At 44.9% G+C, this 25,263-nt stretch overlaps 1 protein-coding gene across 9 annotated transcripts in view; it reads left to right on the plus strand.

Annotated features, from left to right (window-relative positions):
• Positions 1–16,272, plus strand: part of mast2 (microtubule associated serine/threonine kinase 2) — a 275,716-nt gene extending 259,444 nt beyond the window's left edge. For all 9 annotated transcript variants that reach the window (XM_039812498.1, XM_039812499.1, XM_039812500.1 and 6 more), the window contains 10 exons: positions 1,380–1,534; positions 3,207–3,349; positions 3,870–4,049; positions 4,602–4,853; positions 5,262–5,488; positions 8,179–8,301; positions 9,822–9,958; positions 11,025–11,212; positions 12,284–12,816; positions 14,173–16,272. In XM_039812498.1, the coding sequence (XP_039668432.1) occupies positions 1,380–1,534; positions 3,207–3,349; positions 3,870–4,049; positions 4,602–4,853; positions 5,262–5,488; positions 8,179–8,301; positions 9,822–9,958; positions 11,025–11,212; positions 12,284–12,816; positions 14,173–15,741 (3,507 nt within the window). In that variant the 3' untranslated portion in view covers positions 15,742–16,272. The remainder of the gene's footprint in view (positions 1–1,379; positions 1,535–3,206; positions 3,350–3,869; positions 4,050–4,601; positions 4,854–5,261; positions 5,489–8,178; positions 8,302–9,821; positions 9,959–11,024; positions 11,213–12,283; positions 12,817–14,172) is intronic.
• The last annotated feature ends 8,991 nt before the right edge of the window (positions 16,273–25,263 follow it).

Raw genomic sequence — 25,263 nt, forward strand, 5'->3', positions numbered from 1 at the left:
ACCTGGCTCGTTCACCCCCTTCAAATATCGGTTCACTTGGGCATACGCGAACGCAGCAATCGAACTCAGATGCGGGACAAAACAAACGAGGCGAGATCGTTGAGAAAAGGGCGTTCTCGCGCTCGCTCCCAATCGATGTCTGGAGCGGTGCTTTCAATCAACCCAGCAACCGAAACAACTGACTCACAACACAACTGGGGTGCTCCGTGGTTGTTTTTCTGGCTAAAAGAAAGATGAGGGAAGTCTTGCCTGAGGCCAGTTCTTCCAGTGAGATTTCTGACCAATGAAAGAACCGTATCCTCTCGTAAGGCATTTGTTTACATCTTTGAGACCACTTTGGACCAGTGCTGTTGTTGTTGAACACAAGCTAACCAAGAGACGATGAAAGACGATATATATATATATAAAATAAATATAGCCTTGCAGTATAAAGATATTTCTCAAAACACACACACAGGCCTGTTTGAACGTCAACAGTAGCGTTACCTGAAAACAGCGTGTAGTTCCTTTTTTAGCAAGTTTGCTTTATGTGTCATTGTGCATAAATATGAACAATACCGTTGCTGCGCTGATGTTGCGCGATGTTAATCACGCGGTGCCCGAGTGCGTTTGACCGGCATAAAATCGGAATATGTCAGACTGACTGGCCGGTCGCCGGTCACGGCTGATCACGTGAAAATCGGCCAATTCCGGTCACCAGCCGGTCAATCGGTGCATCTCTAGTTGTATTGTTGTAATGTATAGACTCGGGACACAGATAGTTAGCTTAAGCTTTGATTACCTTATAGTTCAGGAATGTTAGGAACTGTTTTTCTGTACCAGACGGAGAGGTAGAACGGCAGGGGGGTGGCTCTTGGATCTGTGTGTGTGTGTGTGTGTGAGAGTGTGTGTATATGTGTGTGTGTGTGTGTGTGTGTGTGTGAGAGAGAGAGAGAGAGAGAGAGAGAGAGAGAGAGAGAGAGAGAGCGTGCGCTGGAGGATCTGCCCGGAAGTGGCAAGAGGATAAAAAGATTAGGAGTTTGGTTAGACGACATTCATAATCTGACATAGACTTGGCTGACTTGAACTCCGTGTACTTTGTCTGCAGTTAGGGAAACTTAGTGTCTACTTAGTGTTTACTTCAGCAAACTTTCTTGGCTTTAATCTTTCGTCTCAGTTTAAAATCCCTGAGTTCTGGCGTCATTAGTGTCATTAACCAACGCGTGGGAGTTAGAGTGTATAGATAACTGGAGTCAGATCTTCCTCTGGCCTTCGGGCCTGTACTTTTCCCTGAATTTTCTTCAAGTCACAGGTCCAAAAAGGTTGCTGTAAAGGTGGCATCGTGTTTGGGAATGATTCCAACGTGAAAGGTCCTCACACATGTGCCATGTTGTGTGCAGGTGTACAGCAGCATGGAGCGTCTGTCTCTGCACGAGGAGAAGAGGACTCCTCCTCCCACCAAACGCAGCCTCAGCGAGGAGGGAGGAGAGCGCATCGACAGCCTGAGCGGACTCAAGTCCAGAGATCGGTCCTGGCTGGTGGGATCTCCAGAGATGTGAGTTTCTCCGTCTCCATATGTAAAACCACACAGCCTCGGACATTTCTAGACTTCAAATCACTTTCCTTCAAATGGGTTTCTTTTTCGAGTGTACACTTTTGCGGTTAGCATATAATTTTTTTCTTTAGGCTTCATTTAGGTTGTTTTGTTCTCCTGGAGCCATATGAGTTTATTACATTTTTATGTTGTATATGAGAACACCACAGAGTCCATTATGGTTTTTATACTATCCAGGGGGGTCAAACTCAACTTCACTAAGGGCCACACTGGAAAATGAGAGTCACATTTAGGGCCAGACACGTTTAGTTTATTGACATGCTTTTATTTCATCGAAAAAGTCAAATGTCTTTGACTGTATTATTGCATGTCTTTTTTTGACATTTTTCGTCATTTTTGTTCCTTTTTTAATAAAAAAAACCAACACATTTTTCGTCATTTTTGTTGTCGACGTTTCGGTCGCTCTTATCGACTTTTGACACATTTCTGTTGACATAAAGCCCTACAGAAGTCAGTAAAAAAAGTTCCTTAGCTGTGATAGAATTTCCAAATTAAGATTTAACAGAATTAACAATGCTTATATTTTTAAAAGCAGGCTAACTACCACACAGCCGACTCACAGCCTGAAAATGAAAACTCTCGTTCTGGGAGTCTCAAAGTCAGTAAATCTGCCAAAGTCACGTAATCGCAGTCTGGAAAACTGTTTCCCGTCTTTTTGGTCTGGCGCACAACTAAGCCGGGCCACCATTTATTGTGAACCGAAATTGAAATGCGGGCTAGATCAAGATCTGGGATGGCCGAATTTTATTTTATGAATAAAACATCCAAAATTAAACTGATCATTAATTGTACTTGCAAAGAACGTTGTATGGAACCATCCATCCTTGGTTTAAAGAAACCCATATTTCTGATATATTAAAAAAACGTTGAAAACGGGTCAAATTTGACCCAAGGACAACAGGAGGGTGAAAAAAGCAACAAAGAGAGCCTGTGTTTAAACCTCCTCTATGCTTTAAAGCAGAGATCTTCAACAGGGGGTCTGGGACCCCTAGGGGGTCCTAAGAGTTACTGCAGAGGGGGCCGCCAAATCATTGTTCATTTCCTGAAAGTAAAAAAAAAAAAATGTAAGTGTCTTAACATGAATCCAACATATTATTAGCAAATAAAAAAATCTGCCTATTTGTGAATAAAGCCCTGCTGAATATTAGGCTTATTGGCCTATACTGTATGTAAGGTAGTCACTAAAATAGCCATCCTCAGATACAATTCATCCTCAGGATTGAATGTTTAACATTAAAAGATGATTCATAAATCATGCCCACAATTATTATTTTAATAGCTTAGTATTCTATGCACTAAAAGGTATGTATAAAGGCTTTAGACCACCCTACATGTTATTGAAAGGCCCAGTTTAATATGCAACTTCATTTCATACAATATATGTATTAGGGGGTCCCTGATGTGTCTCTGTCTCAGCTAAGGGGTCCTTGCCTTAAAAACCGTTGAAGACCCCTGTTTTAAAGTGTGCTTGGAGTCAGTTTAACCCATGGTTATCAGTTAACTACTAACAAAGCCACTCTGAAATGACCGTTTACACAGCCATGGTACAAGTTGTCTCAGTGTGGTATTCGTGTGCATGTTTCTCATCTCTTCTCCAACTCTGCCTCCCCAGCCTGCGGAAGCGTCTGTCTGTCTCGGAGTCGTCCCACACAGAGAGCGACTCCAGCCCGCCGCTGACCGTCCGGAGACGCTGCTGTTCAGCCATCATTGAGATGCCACGCTTCGCCATCTCCTCGGAGGAAGAGGCAGGCCAAGGTAAAACACTGGAGGGATATTGTGATGGCCTGGGGGTCACTAGCTGTCAGGAGGAAACTCTCCCTGAAATAGTGGACAGATTGAAGTTGTTGAAGCTGTTTTCAGAGAAAGCTTTATGAAAAAATTGTCTAATATCTGACATGTTGGTGTTCAGAGTGCTGCTGGGGTTTTGACATTTTTTACCTTCTTTAAATGCTGGAATACGTCTCTGTACTCACTCTACTGTTCCTGCTTGTAACACTAAATGTTGAGGAATTAAAATGAAAACAGAAGATACTGAGCTGTGGGCCCCTGGTTAGCTCACCTGGTAGAGCAGGCGCCGATATATAGAGGTTTACTCCTCGACGCAGCGGCCGCAGGTTCGACTCCGTCATTCCCCTTCTCTCTCCCCTTTCAAGTCTAAGCTGTCCTGTCCAAATGAAGGCCTAAAAATGCCCCAAAAACATAATCTTAAAAAAAAAAACGGAATATACTGAGCTGTGAAACGAACGCTGACTCTGTGTTGTTGTTTGTCTCTCAGGTGCGGCCGGAAGTCGTAAGAGTCCCAGCCTGCTGGGTCTGAGTGCAGTGCGGGGCCCGCGCTGTGACGAGCTGCCGCTCGCCATCCCAGAGCTCCCAGTGGAGAGAGAGCTGAAGCTGGACGAGTCTCCCACCACGCCCAGCTCCACCTCCAGTCAGCTGAGCAGAGCCACGCTCACACGTCAGTACAAACACACAGACACACAGCCACAAACCCATTCAGACACATACAACGGTCGTTTTCACCTTTTTAAATCAGCTGAAAACTTTCTGCCGGATTTGTCCCAAAAATATGTCGTGAGTTTCTCTACATTTGGCTTGAAAAAGTTCTTAGGAAGAATGAGAGTTGTAAAGATTAAGTGATTAGTTTTCAACTAACTAAACTGCAACTATTTTGGTAATTGATTAATCGGTTTGAGTCACTTTTTATGAAATAAAATAAAATTCTCTGATGTCAGCTTGTTAAATGGGACTATTTTTTTTGTTTCTTCTCTCCTCTGGGACAGTAAACTGAATATTTTTGAGTTGTGGAAAAAACAAGACATTTGAGGACATCATCATGGGCTTTAGGAAACATTCTGACATTTTATTATGTAGACCAAACAACCAATCCATTAATCGAGAAAACGATGCAGCCCTGTAAAGTATTGAAGTGTACCCTGTTTTACTGCGTTGACTAAACTTGAGACCTGTATGTCTGAGCTTCCTCTCCAACCTTCCTGTGTTCCCGCAGCGGGCAGTTCAGGCGACGTGTGCGATCGCGGCCACAGATCTAACGGCAGTAACGGCGCCGCTGCTAAAGCCGCAGCAGACAGCGACTCTCCCTCCACTCCGAGGGCCATCAGCGACCTGGCGGCGCGCAGGGCTCGCCACCGCCTGCTGTCTGGAGACGCAGACAAGCACACGGCGGCGCCCAGCTCCAGACCGCTCAACAAGGTCATCAAGTCGGCGTCCGCCACCACGCTGTCACTGATGATCCCTGCAGGTCAGTGTGTCATGTCAGGCTACATTTTTACATCGTTTTTGCGTCATTACGTAGCCAGCTCTATCCCCACAGCGCTGTGGAGATAGAGCTGGCTATGCAAGACTACTTTTAATGTGTTTTTGCCAGATTAAAGTTCTGGGTTCTGTGCAAGATTTGTGTGCCTCTGATGTGCTGATTAGATGTGATTTTCTTTACACCATAAAGTTGATTTATTGCAGAAAATATAGAAGACTAAAATGAAAGGGAATAAAACAGACCTGAAGATAATTTCAGGTTATCTGGATCATAAAGTATTCAGTGTGATCCTGGCCGGACAAGAAAAAGAAAGTCTGTTATTGTACGTAAAAAGACTCCATATGGACACCACACGTTCACCGACACAAATGTCTGTTATCGGTCCGTCCTCAGACCACCACGGAGCCTCGCCATTGGCCAGCCCGATGTCGCCCCACTCGCTGTCGTCCAACCCGTCGTCGCGGGACTCCTCCCCGAGCCGAGACCTGTCCCCTGCCGTGAACAACGTCAAGCCCGCCATCGTGATCCACAGAGCGGGCAAGAAGTACGGCTTCACCCTGAGGGCCATCCGGGTGTACATGGGAGACTCCGACATCTACACTGTACACCACATGGTCTGGGTGAGTCCCACACACAAACGTAGAGAGAGATTTACCCATGACGTGTGTTCACTGTCATTATTCAAACACTTTGAGGTGTCAAGCTCACAAAACATCTTTAATTTAGGTTTACAAAGTGAAAAAGCCCAAAGTCCCCCCCAAAGGGACTTACCATCTCCGACAGAAAACACTGTTCACCAACTGCTCCAAACAGCTCTATTGTAGTCCAGCCTTTACTTCAGAGACAAACGTGGGTCACTTTGTAACACACGTTATAATGCTCGCCTAGCTGCTAGCGTGGCACGCCCTCATACTCTGCTTCTGACTGGCTAGTAGTCCTTACCTAGGTACTGTCAGGGCACGCCCTCATACACTGCTTCTGACTGGCTAGTAGTCCTTACCTAGGTACTGTCAGGGCACGCCCTCATACTCTGCTTCTGACTGGCTAGTAGTCCTTACCTAGGTACTGTCAGGGCACGCCCTCATACTCTGCTTCTGACTGGCTAGTAGTCCTTACCTAGCTACTGCGCATGTGTGACTCCCAACAAAGATGTAACAGAAGTGAGATGTCTCACTCTGTAGCTAAAACAGAGAGCTGAAAAGAGGAGCTGCAGCAATGTGCAGTACAACAAAAATAAACCATGCAAACCTATTCTGATATAACCTCTAAATACAATTATGAACCTGGAAATGAGCATAATATGAGCACTTTAAAAAAAAAAAGAGTTTACCTCAATTAGAGTTTCTGACAATAAAGAGACAACAAATTTTTTATATTTATAATAGGGATAGACCGATTAAGCTAGACCCCCCCCCCGGCTCGAATCGGCTGCAGCTCTGTGTCTGTCCCTCTGCTCTGGTTTCACTCCCCACTGAGCCTGACTTAAAGTGTTCATATTATTCTCATTTTCAGGTTCATAATTGTATTTAGAGGTTATATCAGAATAGGGTTACATGGTTTAATTTTCAAAAAACACCATATTTTAGTTGTACTGCACATTGCTGCAGCTCCTCTTTTCACCCTGTGTGTTGAGCTCTCTGTTTTAGCTACAGAGTGAGACATCACACTTCTGTCCCATCTTTGTTGGGAGTCGCACATGCGCAGTAGCTAGGTAAAGACTACTAGCTAGAAGCTAGCACTGCTAGCGGTTAGCCACCTCATTCTCAGTAGCAAAACACTGCTACAACACACACGAGTTCACCCTAATCTACAAAAGAAATTGTAAAGAACTACTTACTTGTCCCTCGTCTGCAGGTATTCCACGCAAAGTTGGAATTGCGCCCTCGTTTAGAAGAAGTCTCCCGGCCAATCCTGCCTTGTATCGACCGATGCTTGAGAAACAGCTAGCTGATGTGGTATTAGCTAAAGTGGTTAGCACACAACAAATGTTTTGGCCGATGACGTAGAAAGCCCTGCCGATTTTGAACAGCTCACCCAGAAGACATTCAGAAATCCGTATTTCACTCAAGACAGCATGGATATTTTTCTTTCTAAGTTTGTATGAGTGTGGAAGCACCAGAGACACAAAATAACTCCCCAAATCCCAGAAAAAGTGATATTTTTCATAATATGGGCACTTTAATGTCCCTCCCACAAAGCTATCGGACTCTCTTTTACTGGGTATTAGGTTAAAAGTTTCTCATTTATTAAATAATTGCTTAAAGCATTTAAAGAAAGTTTTTTGTTGGAGTTTCTAATTTTCCAAATTCCTAATTTTCACTGTAAATGCATATCTGTTCCAAATATCGGTTATCGTTTTCATTCACTACTGATAATCGGTACCAGTATCAGTCAATCCCTAATGTATAAGGACAATGCACATTAATCAACATTCCTGTAAATGTGCCGGTGTTAGCCAGCCGGCTAATTTTCAGCTGTAGTCCTTTGGTCAGATGTTTGGAGAAGAAAGCGACAGGTAAACAGCGGGACATTAGTACGGGTTAAAATCCACAGACAGAAGACAACATGAGGCCACAAAAATAGACAACAGCAACAAAATAAGCATAAGTCACGTGATGACAGAAAGAGATGTTTTTTTTAACCACTTAGTCCTGAATGTGTTAAAATTAGAAGTTAAGATGTGCCATTAACTTAACCCTTGTGTTGTCCTGGGTTCAAATTTGACCCATTTTCAAAGTTTTCTATTTCATAAAAATGGGTTTCTTTCAACCAAATTGCCCCAAAATAACATGGAGCAGGTACATGGTTCTTCGCAGGTAAAATCGATGATTACTTTTCATTGAATTTTGGATGGTTTTTCATTCAGCTTTATAGCATTTGAAAAGAAATGCTGCTTTTTTTTTAACGAAAAAATGAGGTATAATGTCATTTAAATTAGGTTTACTGACCATGAATAAAAAAAAGCCAATGAAACATCAGAAAAAGTGCCAGAAAAAGTTAATTTTCAATTCTAACCCGGAAGGACAACAAGTTCATGGTGGACGGGAAGACAACACGAGGGTTAATATAAAATGAACTATTTTGGGATTCCGAATCACTGTCAGGTAGTGTCAGTGTTTTTGCACTGTGTTGGGATTCTTGTTGTTGACAGAAGATGGCAGTAAACCGCAGCAGAACAGGTGTTAAATACATCTGCCTTCTTTCCACCTTCCATCCCCTCTCTCTCTCTCTCTCTCTCTCTCTCTCGCTCTCTCTCTCGCTCTCTCTCTCGCTCTCTCTCTCTCTCTCTCTCGCTCTCTCTCTCTCTCAGCATGTGGAGGACGGTGGTCCGGCCCACGACGCGGGGCTGAGGGAGGGAGACCTGATCACCCAGGTCAACGGAGAGCCGGTTCACGGTCTGGTTCACACCGAGGTGGTGGAGCTCATCCTGAAGGTACGGACACAAAGTTCATTTCATTCTTACTTTCTCTATCCAGTGAAATCCCTTCTTGAATGCGCAGTACTGATAAACAAGACACAGTGTACACACGTTTTATTTATGTCTGTAGTCTTTTCCTTATTCTGTTACTAAAGACAATTCCATTACATTTGTCTTTGAATTTAATGCTAATTTTGAAATGAATGTAAAGTCATCCCAATCTGACTTCAGTATCGTTTTTCATATCTGTAACATACAAAATACAAGTCAGAGACGTTTCAGAGACTTAAGAAGCGAGACGCCCCAACTACAACGCCTCTTTAGGAGACTAGCGGCAGGTCCTGAGTGTGTTGATTGTAATAAGAGAAGTGAACGTGAACACAGATTATGAGCGATTCTTTTCGCCCCCGTAGTCACCAAAGTCAATATTGGAACCATTTTTCACAAGCTACAAATCTCCGGAACATTTTGACACTAACATTTTTCAGACGCACACATCAGGAGAAAATTAACTTTGTTTGAGACCTGTTTCTGTCTCAGGACCGAACTCTCGCGAGATCTGGCAACACAGAGAGGCTAACGTCGGCTAACGATCGTGAACGCCCTAACAAAACTTATTTTGTAATGCCAAATATGGCTTTTAGCTGCTTAAATATCGAATGTTCAATCATACAAATGACTTTTCATCCACACAACGTTCACTACAACACAAGGCCACGCCCATTAAGAAGTGTGTACCGTTTCATACAAGTGGCGCAGTGTTCAATGGGCTGTCTTTAGTTATAGAGAATCTTTGTATGAGTCATAAAAAAGTTTCCACTCCAAACTAAAGTACTTAGCCTGAATGCCAGCCAAACTTAGCTCCGCCCACAACATTTGGGGTTGGGAAGTTTGGTCTGGACTTGATCCATTATGGAGCGACTATGCTCGAGCCAGAGCTGCTCGGACCAATCAAATTGTCAGGGTGGGCTTTATACGATGATGGACAGATGATCAACAGTAACGGAATCAACCACGTCACCAAAGAGCGCTGGGGTTGAATTTGTTTACAACAAAGATGGCTGCCATCGCGTCTGTTACAGAAGATATGGACAGCACGTTAATGAAGGCATTTGTCGATCGGAAAGATGTTTTTGCCGTCCTTGCTACGAGATTTGGCAAAAGTTTAATTTATCAGCTGGCCCCAATGTTCGCTAAGAAGACATACATCACATACTCCGTTGCTCTGATTGGTTGTAGGTCGATCCGTTGCTCTGATTGGTTGTAGGTCTATCCAATTGAGTGCAGAGGCATTTTCTTTCCTGGTTCAGTTGAAACACACCCCATAATCACAGCCCAATGGAGCAGTATCAGACTCATATTCTGACTAGAATCTTAACTTAAGCACAAATTTTTAGGTGAAACCCATTTAACGTTCAAAAGATATAACGTCCAAATTTACACCAATATCTAAGTGAACAAAAACTGAAATAAAAAATTAAAGAAAAACATGTAATTCCACATCTGTAATGCTCTGTGTGTCTGTTGTCCTTCAGAGCGGCGGCAAAGTGTCCATCTGTGCCGTTCCATTTGAGAACACGTCCATCAAGGTCGGCCCCGCCCGAAAGACGACCCACAAATCCAAGATGGCGAGACGCAACAAGAAGACCAAGACCAAGGAGGGACAGGACAGGTGGGTCACACACACACACAGCCATGTTGTATCAAACATGTGTTTAAAGAGCTCCTACTATACTTCTTTTCAGCGTCATATTTTAGCTCTTGGGGTCTCCTAGAATGGGTTTACATGCTTTGATGTTCAATAAAACTTGTTATGTGTCTCATACTGCCCATCGTTGCAGCTCCTCTGCCTGAAACGCTCTGTCTGAGCTCTTGGCCCCGCCTTCCTAAAAAACGCCCAGTCTGCTCTGATTGGTCAGCTGGCTCACTCTGTTGTGATTGGTCAACCACATTCAAACAAGCCGTTGGGCGGGCTGTACTTGCTCAGGCAGCACCAGTGGGCGGCACATTTGAAAAACGTGGCTGGCTTTCTCAATCAGTGACATCACTAATTGAGGAATTTCAAACAGGAATGTGTGCGAGGTGTTTTCAGTCAGTTAAGACCCTGTTTACACGTACGTGGTTATTTTTTACAAACGGAGACGTTTCCCTTCGTTTGTGCCCTTCGTTCACACGCAAACTGAGAATTCGCCTCTGAAACCGAGTCTTTCTAAAAACTCCTGCCAGAGTGGCGATTTTTGAAATCTTCGTTTGCGTGTAAACTGAGACAAACGGAGGTTTAGGCAGCCGAGAGAGAGAGAGAGAGAGAGAGAGAGAGGAAGTGATTCGGTGCTGTTGTTGCTATTTTCGGGATTCTGATTGGCTAACGTGGGCTTGAGCTTCTCGTTACACTGCCACCTACAGGTTTGGCGTGCTCTTGGCTGCATTGACGACATATATACACGGGTACGTGTAAACGAACACTTTTCTGAAAACTGACAGCTGTGCACGATGTTATTTTTGAAAACGGAGAGGTTGAAATGTCCGTTTATGAAAATAGCCGGCCACGTGTAAACGTAGCATAAGAAAAAGTGCTGTCTGTGGGAGAGAACGCTCCATTTGGAGGACTTTATACATCTATTACATACACACAAACCATATAGCACACTCAAGGACAGGAAAAATAAAAGTAAAAGCATAATAGGGGCTCTTTAATGTGTGGATTCGTTGAGCGAACTGTTGTGTGTTTTCCCTCGCAGTAAGAAGAGGACGTCTCTGTTCAGGAAGATCACCAAGCAGGCGTCTCTCCTCCACACCAGCCGCAGTCTGTCCTCCCTGAACCGCTCCCTGTCCTCTGGGGAGAGCGGCCCCGGCTCGCCCACACACAACATGTCGCCACGGAGCCCGACGCAGGGCTACCGGTCCACGCCAGACTCCGCCCACTCAGGTGAGACACATCCGCTCACCTGTACTGCAATAAACAAAACAAAGTGCTAGTATATAAAATATGGTTGCACAATATATCTTTTTTTTTTTTTAATCAACATCGCGATATCAACGGGCGCAAAAAACAAAACGTGAAAGGCTGCGACACATCGCGAAAGACGAGTTAGTTGAAAGAAAACGGCACATTCTTTCTTTCTGCATTCTCTGCTTTCGCTCTGCTTTGCTGGAAACACATCATGTCGTCGCCGTGGGCGGTACTGTATGAACAAAAAATATTTAGGTGAATCGTTGGTGGTGGGGGCAGGTCTGTCCGAACAACAACCCCAAATGACTACATCTATAGACCATTTCAATTTTTATTATATTACACTGACTTACTTACCGTTTTAATGTTTCCAGTTTGATATCAGGACGATGAGCTGACATGACAAGTTGAACGTTGTCCAATTAGAACGGCCCCACCGCGGTGACGTTTCTGGTGGAGCTGTTCGTCACAACACTCTCTGACTCTCTGTTACTGGGGATTATGTTGAACATTTCTACTTTATTAAATGATTGCTTAAAGCATTTAAACAGAGTTTTGTGTTGGAGTTTGTTACATTCCAAAATGTTAATTTTGACTTAACGATATTTCATACATAAATCTCGTTATTCATATTTCAGGTCTTTCACACTAGGACAAAACAGACAAGAAATGCCAGAAACATAAATAAATAAAAATTAAACAAAATAAATAAAGACACAAAACTACAAAACAAACAAATCAAACAACATAATAAATGCACTCCGATAACACGGTTGTCATAGTCCCTAACATTAATGTAAACGTTTATAAAATCAAATTCTCTATGAGATTGCCATATCGTCAGAAGTCGGAGGTTCTGTCTTTACTCTTATAATAAATGCTGTCCATAACAAGACTTTCATTGTTACTGTGAATGAATATTGGTTAAAAAATATCTGTTATCGGTTTCATTAACTACTAATAATCTGTATCGGTATCTGCCTTGAAAAACCAGTAACGGTCGATCCCTAAAACTATTAATGTACTTCCTCTTCCCCCTCCCCTCAGTTGGCGGCAACTCCTCTCAGAGCAGCTCTCCCAGCTCCAGCGTCCCGAACTCGCCGGCGAGCTCCGGCCACATCCGGCCCAGCTCCCTGCACGGCCTCGCCCCCAAGCTCCAGCGCCAGTACCGCTCGCCCCGACGCAAGTCCGCCGGCAACATCCCGCTCTCCCCTCTGGCCCGCACGCCTTCGCCCACCCCTCAGAGCAGCTCCCCCCAGCGCTCCCCGTCCCCTCTGTCCCACGCTCTGGGCCAGTCTGCGGCGGGACAGTCCTTCCCCGTGAAGCTGCACTCCTCCCCGCCCCTGGTCAGGCAGATATCCCGGCCCAAGAGCGCGGAGCCCCCGCGCTCGCCGCTCCTCAAGAGGGTGCAGTCGGCCGAGAAGCTGGCCTCGTCCCTCTCCAACCCCCCCTCGTCGCCCTCCGGGGGGGCAGCGGCAGCGGGGGCGGCTGTCGGGAGCCGCAAACACAGTCTGGACATCTCGCATTCGGAGTTCAAGAAGGAGATTCTGCAGAGAGAGCCGAGCCTACAGAGCCTTCAGGTATGAGCTCATCACGCGGCACGCACGCTGACCACATTCTGATTCCATAATCGTGTCTTTGACCTGCTTCTTGTGATGTCATATCTTCAAATATCTTCAAATTTATCCCTTAAAAAATCAGTATAACCCACGCTAAAACGTCATGTACGTCACTAAACCATACTAATGAATGAAAGTATTGAAATTGTGTAATAAATTAAAGAAAATACAAAATCTGTGCTTTCATCACATTTTACTGAATAAACACACAAAACATATTGATCCAAAAGATTTCTAAATGTAGAAACATGAACATATTATTTCTGAACACTCCAGAAGTTATTTGAACTCTATTTCTTTAGTTTTTGAGATACAGTATATACTGTAAATAGCAGATGCTGAGGCGTTTTCATAGTTTCAACTGCAATAGACACAGGACTTTGCCCCGGACGTCACCTAACGTAATAGTCATGAGTGTACAACATCATGTCGGGAAGCCTTAGAATCCTTAGCTATCTGTTGCACAAAGAATGAATAGTTTTTATTTTAGATCGATTCAAACAGCATCATGGAAACAAGGCTGTTCTCAAAGTTTGAACAGCATATCGATGATAATACAAACTAGTTGTTTTACTGTGTAGTATTAATAAATATGCATACCCGTCGGTAATAAGTAGCACAATTACGTTCTAGTGCAGAATTACATTCAAGTGCAGTGATTAGTTATTCTAGTGCAATAGGGGCAAAGGGACCTTGTATTCATTTATTTATTTCACTTATTTTAGAACGTGTTGTTGGCTGTGGTTTGTTTTGCTCAGGTTGTTTTATTTCCTTTTCGTTTCCCTGTTTTTTAACGCACTCTCTAGCCGATTTAATGTTAAAGTCTGTGTCGATTGGATCCTTAAGGTTGCTGTAGGAGAAAATGCAGTCCTCTACTACTAGCTCTGTTTCATTTGGAAACGACGTTTAACCAAGCGTGCAGTCTTGTAAACGGGGCTTTCGAGATTCGGTTTAGCGAGAATGTTTCAGACGGGTAAATTAAACTGTAGCGTATTTTCTACAGGGAAGAAGAAGAAAAACAGGCAACAAAAGCACATTTTCAAACGCGCAACTCTGAACTCGCCAAATTAAACCCAATTAAATTTACACTTGAAAGAACATTTGTCTTATACTTTGATATCCTAAAACAGATTCAACAACAGAGAAGTCTACAACCACACAAACTCAGTTGTTATTTTGCCAGATGGAAAATCTCTGTATGAAAGCCAACCTATCGTGTGTGTAGCTGCTCAGTTCACTGTGCACATTGTAAGATTTCTACATCACTATATATTGTGTTAAACGTATCCTGTGTCTTGTTCCCTCCCTCGCTTTCAGGAGTCCGCCAGCGAGGTTCTGCTGTCATCGGCAGGGCGCGGCGTGGAGACGGGCAGCCTGCAGAAACACTCCTCCTCAAACAGGAAGTTGGGGCGTCAGGAAGGGGACAGCGCCCTGAGCTCGGTGTCCGGCTCCCTGGGCCTGGCCCCCGGGAAGAGCAAGCTGAAGGACAAACTGTCGGCCATCCGGCAGGACAGAGCCGAGCGGAGGGAATCGCTGCAGAAGCAGGACGCCATCCACGAGGTCGATTCGTCCGAGGACGAGACGGACGAGGGCTCCGAGGACAGCCAGGACGGGCGCAGGGCGGCCACCTTCACCCCTCCCCCGCTGCTGAGGCCCACCACCGTGAGAACGGGCCCCGGGGGCACGCTGCCGTCCCTCTGCCTCTCCCCCTGCACGCCCCACGCCACCTTCACCCACACGGGGCCCTCCCAGGTAGGCAGGCCCACTCCCTCGCACACCCTCTCCTCTGTCGCAGAGGCGAAGCCCGGGCAGGGCGCCCCCCCGCTGGTATTAAAAGATACAAGGTCCGCAGCATCCGCAGAAGACGGTGCCAGACAAGAGAGGAAGGTTCTGGGCCCGAGTAGTGCCACAAAACCCACTCAGGGCCCCCTTCTCTTCCCCACCCCAGGCAGTGCATTCATCTCAGTCAGCAAGGACACTTTCCTAAAGCCAAATCCTCCGCCAGACTCGAAGAGTCTCAGGGGGAAGACTGCACCGTCGGAGCCCAGGGCAGAGGACCAAACCCTGGACAGCCCTAGATCCACAGTCCCCTCTTCCACGATCACCACAAATACTACCGACTGCAGGACCTCCACCAGTACTACCGACTGCAGGACCTCCACCACTACTACCGATTGCCGGACCACTGACAGCCAAGAGACGCCCAGCGCCTCCTGCTCCTCTCCTAGCATCCCCAAGGAGAAGAAGGAGGCTGACAACCGGAGACTGTGCGCCGTGGCTGCTGCGAGTCTTAACGCGTCGCCCTGCTCGTCCACTCCTGGCTCCGGCTTTAGTTTCAGCTCCCCAGTTGCGGCCCCCGAGAGCGCCGTGGACAAAGTTGTGTCCCAGCTTACGACGGTGGCTAAGAGCGTTCTGGGTCCCGTCAAACTGAGCACCGCTGCAGAGCGGAGCCAAAAGGACCAGAAACCATGCAGAGGCGGAGCCCCGGATGTCCCACCAACTGCCCCTCTCTCGTTTCTCTCTAAACAGCTCCCGGCTCCTCCGTCGCCTCACCTTTTGGAGCCCCAAAACAGACAGAAAGGTGATCAAGTCGCCTCCCCGATCACCTCGGCCAAACCCTCGACCCAGAAAGACTTTGCAGTCCTGCCGCCGTCATCCTGCACGGCCGTCCCAGAAAGGCCCGCGCCGGGGTCCGCAGGCAGGGAGAACGCTGCCACGCCTGCATCGGCACAGCTGATGGCTGCAGCAGCAACCCCGAACACAAACCCCATCGCCTCCGCAGCATCTGAGCCACAGCGCAAGAGGCCCAAACCGCAGACGACCGCCGCCGGCAACGCCGCGACCGCCTCCTCGCAACAAGACAAAGCAACCAGCAAGAAGACGTAGCAGCGAAAAGCCCAACGAAAATGTGTAAAATCATTGCTGGCTTCGCTGAGGATTTTTAGAACTCACACAATCTGCATGTTTGGAAGAAAACACAATTAGTAACTTCGCACTTATCTAAGAGAGTTTGACTTTCAAAGCAAAAGACAAATGTGTGTAGAGAGAGACGAAGAGCTGTCAGAAGCAGAGACAGATGTGGTAGTCCTAGTTCCATTCCAGCTGTTCTGTGCTCCTTAATGTTCCTGTGAGTTATTTCGGTGTCCTGACTCTTTGGTTCCCGCTTTCAGACTAAATGCCACGAGGGGTTGGCAGGGTTTTTATTTTATTTTTTTCTCTCTTTCTGCAAACATGTACGAGGCTAGAAATAAAGAGCTCGGTGGTCCGTGCACATACAATTTAAAATGTAGCCACATCACACACACCTTTTCTCGCTCGCTGTCTTCTTGTGCTGCCTCATTACTTTTCACCTTGATGTTTGGCAGAGTCGACGCGCACGTTCCTCAAACAGATCAGGACGGGGGCCTAACTGAACACCCCCCCAGGCAACCTCTGCCCAGCCACGTCTGGCAGAAGATTGAATCTCAGCAGTAAAGTGCATCGTATGTTTAGCAGTCTGTTTAAATGCATTACAGACATTTTAATGGGGCTAAATCTGCACCGTCAAAGTCCACTCAGCACCCAGCCACCTAGGCCAAATTAAATTCTCCTCTCGCCGTAATCCCCGGTGAGCCGACGCTGCAGGCCTGCAGCAGAGGAGGCGTGTTCCCGGAGCACAGATCCCAGGCGTGGTTCGGCAATTTGAAGAGATTCCTAGGGGGAGGGATATATAGGTGCTGAAGTAGATTAGCGTTCGTGTCAGTTTGACCCGTAAACTCGACTGAACGACTTTCCTCACTCCTCACCCATCTTGGTCTTGACTGTACTGACCTGTGCTTTTTTTCCTAGATTTTTGAATGCATTTTTTTGAAATTCCCAGGCATTCATTTTCTCCGAACTAGCGCAGATCTTACTGTAGCTTATCTTTGACAATGAATATAATAATAATAATAATAATAATAATAATTGACCTGCAGTCGAACATGTTGCTGTTAGCTAAGCGGCCGTAGGGTTGGGTTTTAATTATTGGACCCTGTTCCAGGTTGTGAAATAGCCAGATTTGCTGAGCTCTGACGCTGTGTTTTATTTCTACTCTACTTTATTGGCAAAGAGCATTGCTAACCGCCACTTGCATATGTTGCCAGTCGCCCATTATAGACCCTTTTCACAGACGTAAACCTAAACGTTCTAAACGGACCCAAGTTGATTACCTGTTGCAGTGGATGTGAAGGGCATCAACTGACGGGAAGTCAACAAGGCGCCAGGCTGTTGCAGGGCAATGGAATTCCATAGTAAAGGTCTATACCGTTGCAGCTAATTGGTTTCTTACAAATGCTGAAAGTTGATACCAAAAAATGTTAAAGGGATTTGAAAAACTTTCAAAAGTCAAAAGCCGAACCCTACATATTAGCATAAGCCCGATAGACGCATCGTTCTCTTCTCTTTGTCAGACGTGTGTCAACTCCGAACGTTTTCAGACTCTTCACAAATTTCACCACACTAACATCCAGCTGACGAATTCAAACTGAGCATGCTCAGACTGACTGGTTCTTTTAAAAAAACACTGTTCTGTTGGACCACCGTCTTTTTATTCCTGGCCCCATCAGCCTCTCAAGGCTTCCGTACTTTTATCTGGTTTCTGGACCAACTTGCTGTGTTTTTTTTGCCGCTAATCCTGTAAAGTCATCATATTTTACTGTGTGTGTGTGTGTGTGTGTGTGTGTGTGTGTGTGTGTGTGTGTGTGTGTGTGTGTGTTTCGTTCATTTGTGCATGGTTATCTGTGTACATATATATATATATATATATATATATATATATATATATATATATATATAAAGAATATTTAAAGTTCTGTTGTGCATATGTTTTATACCGTGTGTGTGTGAGAGTGTGTTTTCGGATTCGTTCGGGACACCCTGCTACCTGTGTATGTGGCCGAGCTCTCCCTGTGTCGGGCGTCAGGCTTTGCACAAAACCTTTATCTCATTTGTCAAACAAAAGCGACAAAAAAAAAAAATCACTAAAAAGGAAAGCTGGTCGAGGCTGTTGGACCGCTGACCGCCGTGGTTGCTTCAACCTTAAAACACAGTTAGCCTGTTAAAATCAATCCCTTATGGTTTTGTGTGTGTGTGTGTGTGTGTGTTTTCTTTTTCTCTTGGGTATACCACCTTTTATTTCATCCGTGTCGTCCTGATCTTTTCCCCGTTCATTCAAAAGCGAGAAAACTGGTTGTTTGTTTGGTTTGTTTTGACGTTTTCTGAGAAAATCACCTTTCATCGAGCGCACGCCGAGCCCGAGTCCGCTCGCGTGTCGCCGTACATTTGAGCGTTTTCCCGAGGAAGCGGGATGTTAAGATGAACTGGACCTCCTTCTGTGTTTGGTGTCTTTGCCGGGCTGGCGTAGAGCCGACTGACTGAGAGCTCACTTTAAAAAGACACCGTTGAACTGACGTCAACACTGACTGTGGCGATCTCTGTAATATGTTTACATGTTCCTGTTTTGTATCTTTGTGTGTTTTGGGTTGTTGTTGTTTTGTTTTTTTTGTCAATGGAACATGTTGCCTGTAGCAATCAAACCTCCTCTGACAAGGCTGTAGAATAATTACCGACTCCTGATCGTAGCGCTGTGCGATGACGGGCTCTCCCGTGACGGACGGCGTGTAGAAGAGGAGGAAGGTTTTCGGCGCACACGTGTCGAAATCGTCTCACAACGGCGCAGAAGTGTGTTAACAGGTGTGTCTGTGGGAACCGATCAGAGGCGTTGAGACTCGTGGGGAAGGAAGCACAGCTCCCTGTTGAGCTGATTTATGTGCAGTATGTTGCTTCGGCCAATCAGACGGTCAGGAAGCTGACGGGTTTCAGAGTGCGTTCCGTTTACCTCGGGACTCGGGAGCCGGAGCTGGGAGTGACGTCACACCCGAGTGAAATGCGTTCCATTTACAAGTCGGATTTTTCATTGTGGCATGGGCCGAATTTATGGGGGGGGGGGGAACAGGACTAACCCCACCCCCCCCAAAATAATCAAAACTGGGCTTTGTCTTTTTGTTTTTGATCCTTTTAACAACATTTTTGCTGCCTTTTTTGATGTTTTTGTAGCTTTTTCCAGAAAAATTGACTTTTTTTGTTGACATTATTGTCGCAATTTATGTGTTTTTGGTGCTTTAGTGATTTCTGTTTTGTGTTTTTTGTGATACACGATCTCAACCCCTCCCCCGCCCATGTTGAACCCAAAGTTATGCCCTTGCATTGTGGGGTTGGCTCCAGCTAGCCAGGTTAGCCATAGTTAGCAATGCCACTTGATAACAACCGCATTACGCTTTTTTTTTTGTCCACGTGTTTTCCGACTTTGACCTCGGATAATCCGACTTCCGAGTACAAATGGAACGCACTGTCAAAAGCTGCTCCTGACCTTCGGTGGCGTCAGACTCAAATAGTTTTGTCGGATTAACCGACACCGCTGGATGGTTTTTCCCATACAGTACACAACACAAACGCCTTGCCTCTTAGCGCGGTATCACCTGGGGAAATAAGCTGATGATTTCTCCGCGACTAGGACAGATTTGTGAGCACTGAAGCCGTCATCTTTAAAGTTTCGAGCCCGAAAGACAAGTCTCGTCTGTGGATTTAAGTGAGCAACAAGTCGGTTTGGACTTTGATGGCCGTTTTATTTATTTTTTTGGGTCTGGATCGGGCTCCAGGGAGATGAAATACCTGGATGTTCTATTCTCTGAGGCTGACCAATCTGGTGTCTGTCGTGGATTCAGATTCGATGAAACGTTATCGGACCTGAAGCCGAGCAAAATACGTGTTTTCACTTCACTTCTAAGCAACATCAGTGAGTTAATGAGGTCATGCTTTGAAAGAGATTATGATCCTTTGTGTTTAAGCGCTCAAAATCGGAGCGGATTTTAAAGTGGTGGCACATAAAAATCAGGATTTAGATAATAAAATTATCACTGTAGCAATATGTTGGGCGATGAGTTACGAAGAGAAATGTCAGTACAGACCTGCCAAAGATGTGTTTTAGGTGATGTAGAAACTGTGTTACCATGACGTAGTTGTTAAACTAAATATTGGCCGATATATCAATCAAATCAAATATCTGTTCCGTTGTCTCGAAATCCACTAAACAGCTCGTTTGTTGCTTTATGATTTGTCTGTTTGCTCTCGAATCCTGACTAAATTAATTACAGATTCATGAAATCCTGAAATTTGGTTCCTGCTCACTAGTTTTGGCGCTAAAAACCAATCTCTCAGTGCAGTAGTGGAGTTGTGATCGGCGCGTTCATCTCTTCACAGATCCAGCTCTGCGTTGTGATGGAGCACAGCTGTCCACGCCGGCGGCTGCAGTTGGGATTTTTCTGTGCGTAATTGATTGTGTGTAATCACGCACCCTCCGGTGGATCTGCTCTCAGCTGGTCGTCCTAACACGGACAGCTGCCTCCACACACACACACACACACACACACACACACACACACACAAACACACACAGATCAATACTTGTGCCATCTAATATCGTGTTGTCCGTTTCACCGTTTCCGCTGACATTACAAACACACACACCCTCTCCCGGGTGTGAAGTTGACGGTCCAGGCGTCTGCCGGAGAGTAAAGCAGCTGTCAGGTTCCCCGGTGGAGTCATTAATCTCCGGCCCCCGAGCCTGTTGACCGCCGCTCGGCCTTCCTCCGCCCCCGCCCCCCCCCCGGCCCGGTCCGCTCGCTTCAGCAGTTAACACGCTTAGCGGTTTGTTCGACCTGCGGCCTGTGTTGTTTACCCATCATGCACGACGCCCACAAACCAGACCCTCCGCTACGGAAGGCGCCAGAAGTCAAATTGAAACTGTAATCAGTCTGAAAGTCAGAGCTCGGTGCTCGTTAGGGCCGTTTGTGCCGATACAAAACCTGCTTTTGTTACGGATACCAAATGGCACATTTTAATATATTATTATGAAAAATAAAAGCATTTTTCAACATTCAACAAAGATGAAAAACTTCTCAAATGTTAAATGTTGTACAAACACAAACATCTTTTTTAATCTTTACTTTGAAACTGACTTAAATCAGGAACCATTTGATTAAACAATAAGTTTTCAAGATTATTATTCAATTCCAGATTCCAGTACGTGATAGTTAATGATACCACGGACACATTTCACCCAATCAGGAGCTCAGAATTTGCAGACAGATCTTATAGCTAATCTATTTTTAGTTTTGACAGTTTTGATTAACTTCCAAACATATCAGTGATTCCTGTTGAATCCTTATTGATCTCAACCTTCCAACTGATTGGCTCGTCGTGTTTTCAAAAGGTCAAAATTTGCTGAAACAGCAGCAGGAAACTTTGGAGATGTTTGAAATCTGTCATTGAATTTTTTTTAGATTGACTAAATGTGAAATTTCTGCCTGTTTTCAAGCAGCAGTTTGGTCAGTAAAACGCTTGGACCAAACCAGGATGTCAAGCATTTAAAACGTGTGCAGATGTCCCTGCCCGCTACCAAATATCAAATCGTGACATGCAGATTGAAGCGCGAGTTGGGTTTTTGTCACCAATGTGCTTCCGTACGTCTCTAAGCTTGTAGAGTAGCCAGCTCTGTCTGTCTGTCTGTGAGGCACATAGATGATTTAAACATGATGAAGCCTTATTACCACTATTACACACACACACACACAAGCACGCACACACTCATGCACACACACACACGTTCTGAACCACCGTTGAGATTCAGTGATGTTTTAATGTGCAGTCAGTAGGCTAAAGCTCGTCTCAGGACTCTTGTGAACTGGAGTCTTGCAGACGAGGGCAGTATTTCCAAGCCGTGTGTTGTGCGTTTGTCTTTAAAGAGTGATGAAGAAGATGAGGAAGGTGATTCAGCTGTGCACCGTAAAAGCTTGAGGAAGACGCTAAGAGAGAGAGAGAGAAAAAACATTGCTAGAGTAAAACCAGTGCAATATCTTTTTATTTTTTAATGTGGTAAAAGCATGTTGTTGTCAATCTTACCTTACAACAATAATAAAGTTTTTTTTTTAATGTACGCTTTGGTTTCTGCAGCGTCTTGATTGTGTTTTATGTTTCATTTTCTTGCACTCTGCTTTATCATCACCTGTTTATGTGGCCCATCATGCTTTTAACATTAAGGCGGCATTTTTTGTTTTGAGAGCGATTTCTGCCACTGAACTCATAAAGTCTGAACCGATAAATGATGAGGTTTAAACCATGCCTCAGGCTGCAGCTACACTGCAGAAACATCTCTGTTGAATCAAGTCAAGAAATTACATACGTGCATATAGCTACGAGAAGCAATGCACTGTAATTTGTATGTATTCAACATATTCCTTATGCACTAAACTGACTGAGGCGGGCCTATCTCTCCACAGCGCTGTGTCAGCACTGTCTGGCTATGTGAGACTGTTTTATTGAACTCTTTCAAGGTACACACAGCAGCTTAAATAAAGATAATAGGCAATAAAAAATGATTTGTCGGTGCGCCAAAAGGCTTCATTTACATGTTCACATTGTAAAAACATAAGGTAGTTCCAGTGGAAAATGTCCCTAGCGTGTCCTCTGGATTGAAGGCAGAAATTCCAAGACTTGGACAAACAAAAGCTGAATAGATAGATACCATTAGAGGTAAGAGAGAAAATACGTTCATAAATAACTTGGCTGAAAATAGCCTTTGAGAAAATCAGGCACCTGGGACTCGGCGTATTACACCTTTTTGTTCTCAGGAGGGAACAGGAGCATTTCCCCCTCAAGCTGCTCTCTTCTCATAAACTGTGCTTTCATCTCGTAAATGTGAAGTTAAAATGCTCTCTCTTTCTCTCTCTATCTATCCCAGCCCCCGCCCCTGGTGCATGCCACACGTTGGATTCCCGGTCATTAGTTCTCATCACGTACCGGTGTCCGTCCGGAGAGTGTGAGCGGGAAAAGTGGCAGTAAATTATCTGTAAACTGATTTTCCCTGGCGTTCTGCGTGTTCTCGGTAAAGTGGCTTCATCCCGTCAGTTAAGCTGTGGATTTTGCAGCGCTGTAATGGGGCTGCTGGATGGGCGTCCGCCGTCTGTGTCTCCGCGGGAGATCTCGGGTGTCTTAATGGTCTTGAGAGACAGCTTCAGCGCAGGCTCGCGGTGCATTTACTGGGTGGGGGGCGGTAATGGCTAATCTGTGCAGCGCCGCAGGGCCACCGGGATTTCGAGGCAGAAATGGCGGTAAAATGGAGCTCCATTAGCCCTTCTCGCCGCTTGTGCAGCCTCGTGCTGAAGCGCCTCGCTCTCCCGCCGATGGACTGCTGAGGTCAGGGGTCGCACCGCCTGATTTAAACAGCGCCTTACCGCTGCATTCTGGGATAATTGGGTCCCTTTCCATCCCTTCTGCCTCGGCCTACTTCCCCGTCTCGATTCTCTCCGTCCATCCAGGCGTCCGCAGGGAGCTGTCAAAGTGAAGGGCCCCTCTCAGTCTTTACTGGCGCTCTTTGGGGGGGGAGACGGGGGTACATGTGGTGGTGGTGGTGAGGAGCTCCGACAGCAGGCGAACAGCCGTCCCCACACACACACACACACACACACACACACACACACACACACACACACACACACACACTAGAAAAAAACATGGAGTAGCAGTGACAGGCAGGCAGTGCAGGGTGATGAATTGCCAGCATCGCCTCGCACTGACACGGCTCCATATGACCGGGCAAATTCATTCCAGGCTGCCAGGGAGGGAGGGAGGGAGGGAGGGGAGGAAGCATCAAGGAAGGGAGAAGGGTGGACAGGGGAATGGAAAGGGAGGAAACAAGACCCAAATATATGGACTTGACCGGTGTTCGGGCCTCCATGCCATCAGTTAAACAAGTCAGCTGAAGCCATCAGGATGCAGAAATTGCCTTTACATTTTCTGTGTGTGTGTGTGTGTGTGTGTGTGTGTGTGTGTGTGTGTGTGTGTGTGTGTGGTGGGGGGCAAGCAGGTCAAAATTTGCAAAGAAACAACCACACACTTTCTAACTTGCAAAAATAACAAATGTAATAGTTTGGGCAAAAATATGATCAAAATGTTGCCTACTATTAAATGTATTTGATTTCTGGTACAGGATATAAAATCCTCTATTCCAGACTCAAGCACCACAATACATATATATATATATATATATATATATATATATATATATATATATATATATATATATATATATATTATGAATTTCATGATTAAAATTTTCTAACAATTCATAAATAAGTTACATAAATTACTGACAAGCTTTATAATGATCCATTACACCTTGTGACAGGCAAAATGCATCCAACCTATTCTTAAAAGATTTAATTGAAGGGGAACGCACAACTTCTTCTGGAAGCTCGTTCCTTGGTTTTACCACACAAGTGTGAAAAAATTCTCTTTTCAGACAGGCATTTTTTTTTTTCTTCTTTTTTTTTTATAGTTTTATCACGTACATACAAAAGGCATAAATAATCAAACAAACATTACAATTTGTTGAATGATACGTCAGTACTTCAGACCTCATCCTGTCGTTGACATGTAAATACAGTCCATTTTCCCCATTTATTTGCACATTCATCCTCTTGAACTCTTATCTTATGAGTCAACCATTCCGTTACACTTCTTTCAGTCACTAGTTTCAGCCATTCGTCTCGTGTTGGTGGGTCCGGTTTGTACCATCTTTTCGTAATGGCCTTTTTACAAGTTACTAACAGAATTTTAAACAGGTATCGGTCTTCTCTTGACGCAATGTTTCCTTCCATATTACCAAAATACAGCACTGTACATGACATAGGTATGTCATAACACAGGATTTTAACAATAACCAAGTGAACATCCTCCCAAAAACTGATTAATGACGGGGCAGAGCCAAAAGACATGCAAATGGTTTACATTTACCGCTCCACACTGTCTCCAACATGGTTGGGGCACTAACAGAAATTTGCTCTTAATTTTAGGTCGAATGAAAAATCTTATTACATTTTTCCAATAGAATTCCCTCCATGTGGTAGGTTGTTGTGTATTCCAATATATGCAACCAGTCTTCCCACTTCTGCTAGACATACTAATGATGTTATGTCAGTTGCTGGTATATATAGATATTAACCTGTACTTCCTTGAATTGTATATTCCTATTATAGTTCTAATTATACAAAAAAAAAACATCATGGAGCCAAAAACTTCTCCAGAAGTCGACATTTTGAAGCTGCAAGCTTTTCACCAAACAGAAACTGTATGTTGCAGTTGACACTAAAGTGCTTACGGTCCATATTCTACTCATTTGAAAGATGTAAGACCACTAGTAGTCAGTTTTTATTTATCAATTTATTTAAATAGTATTTAATAATTGGAGAGCAGGGTTTAAGTCCCGTCTGAAACTAAAAGTAAACGCTGAGTTGTTTTTTTTAAACTTAACCAACCGGTTTTGTTGCCTAA

Source organism: Perca fluviatilis, chromosome 9 (genome assembly GCF_010015445.1).
Source record: "Perca fluviatilis chromosome 9, GENO_Pfluv_1.0, whole genome shotgun sequence".
In the NCBI taxonomy this organism is placed as follows: Eukaryota; Metazoa; Chordata; class Actinopteri; order Perciformes; family Percidae; genus Perca; species Perca fluviatilis.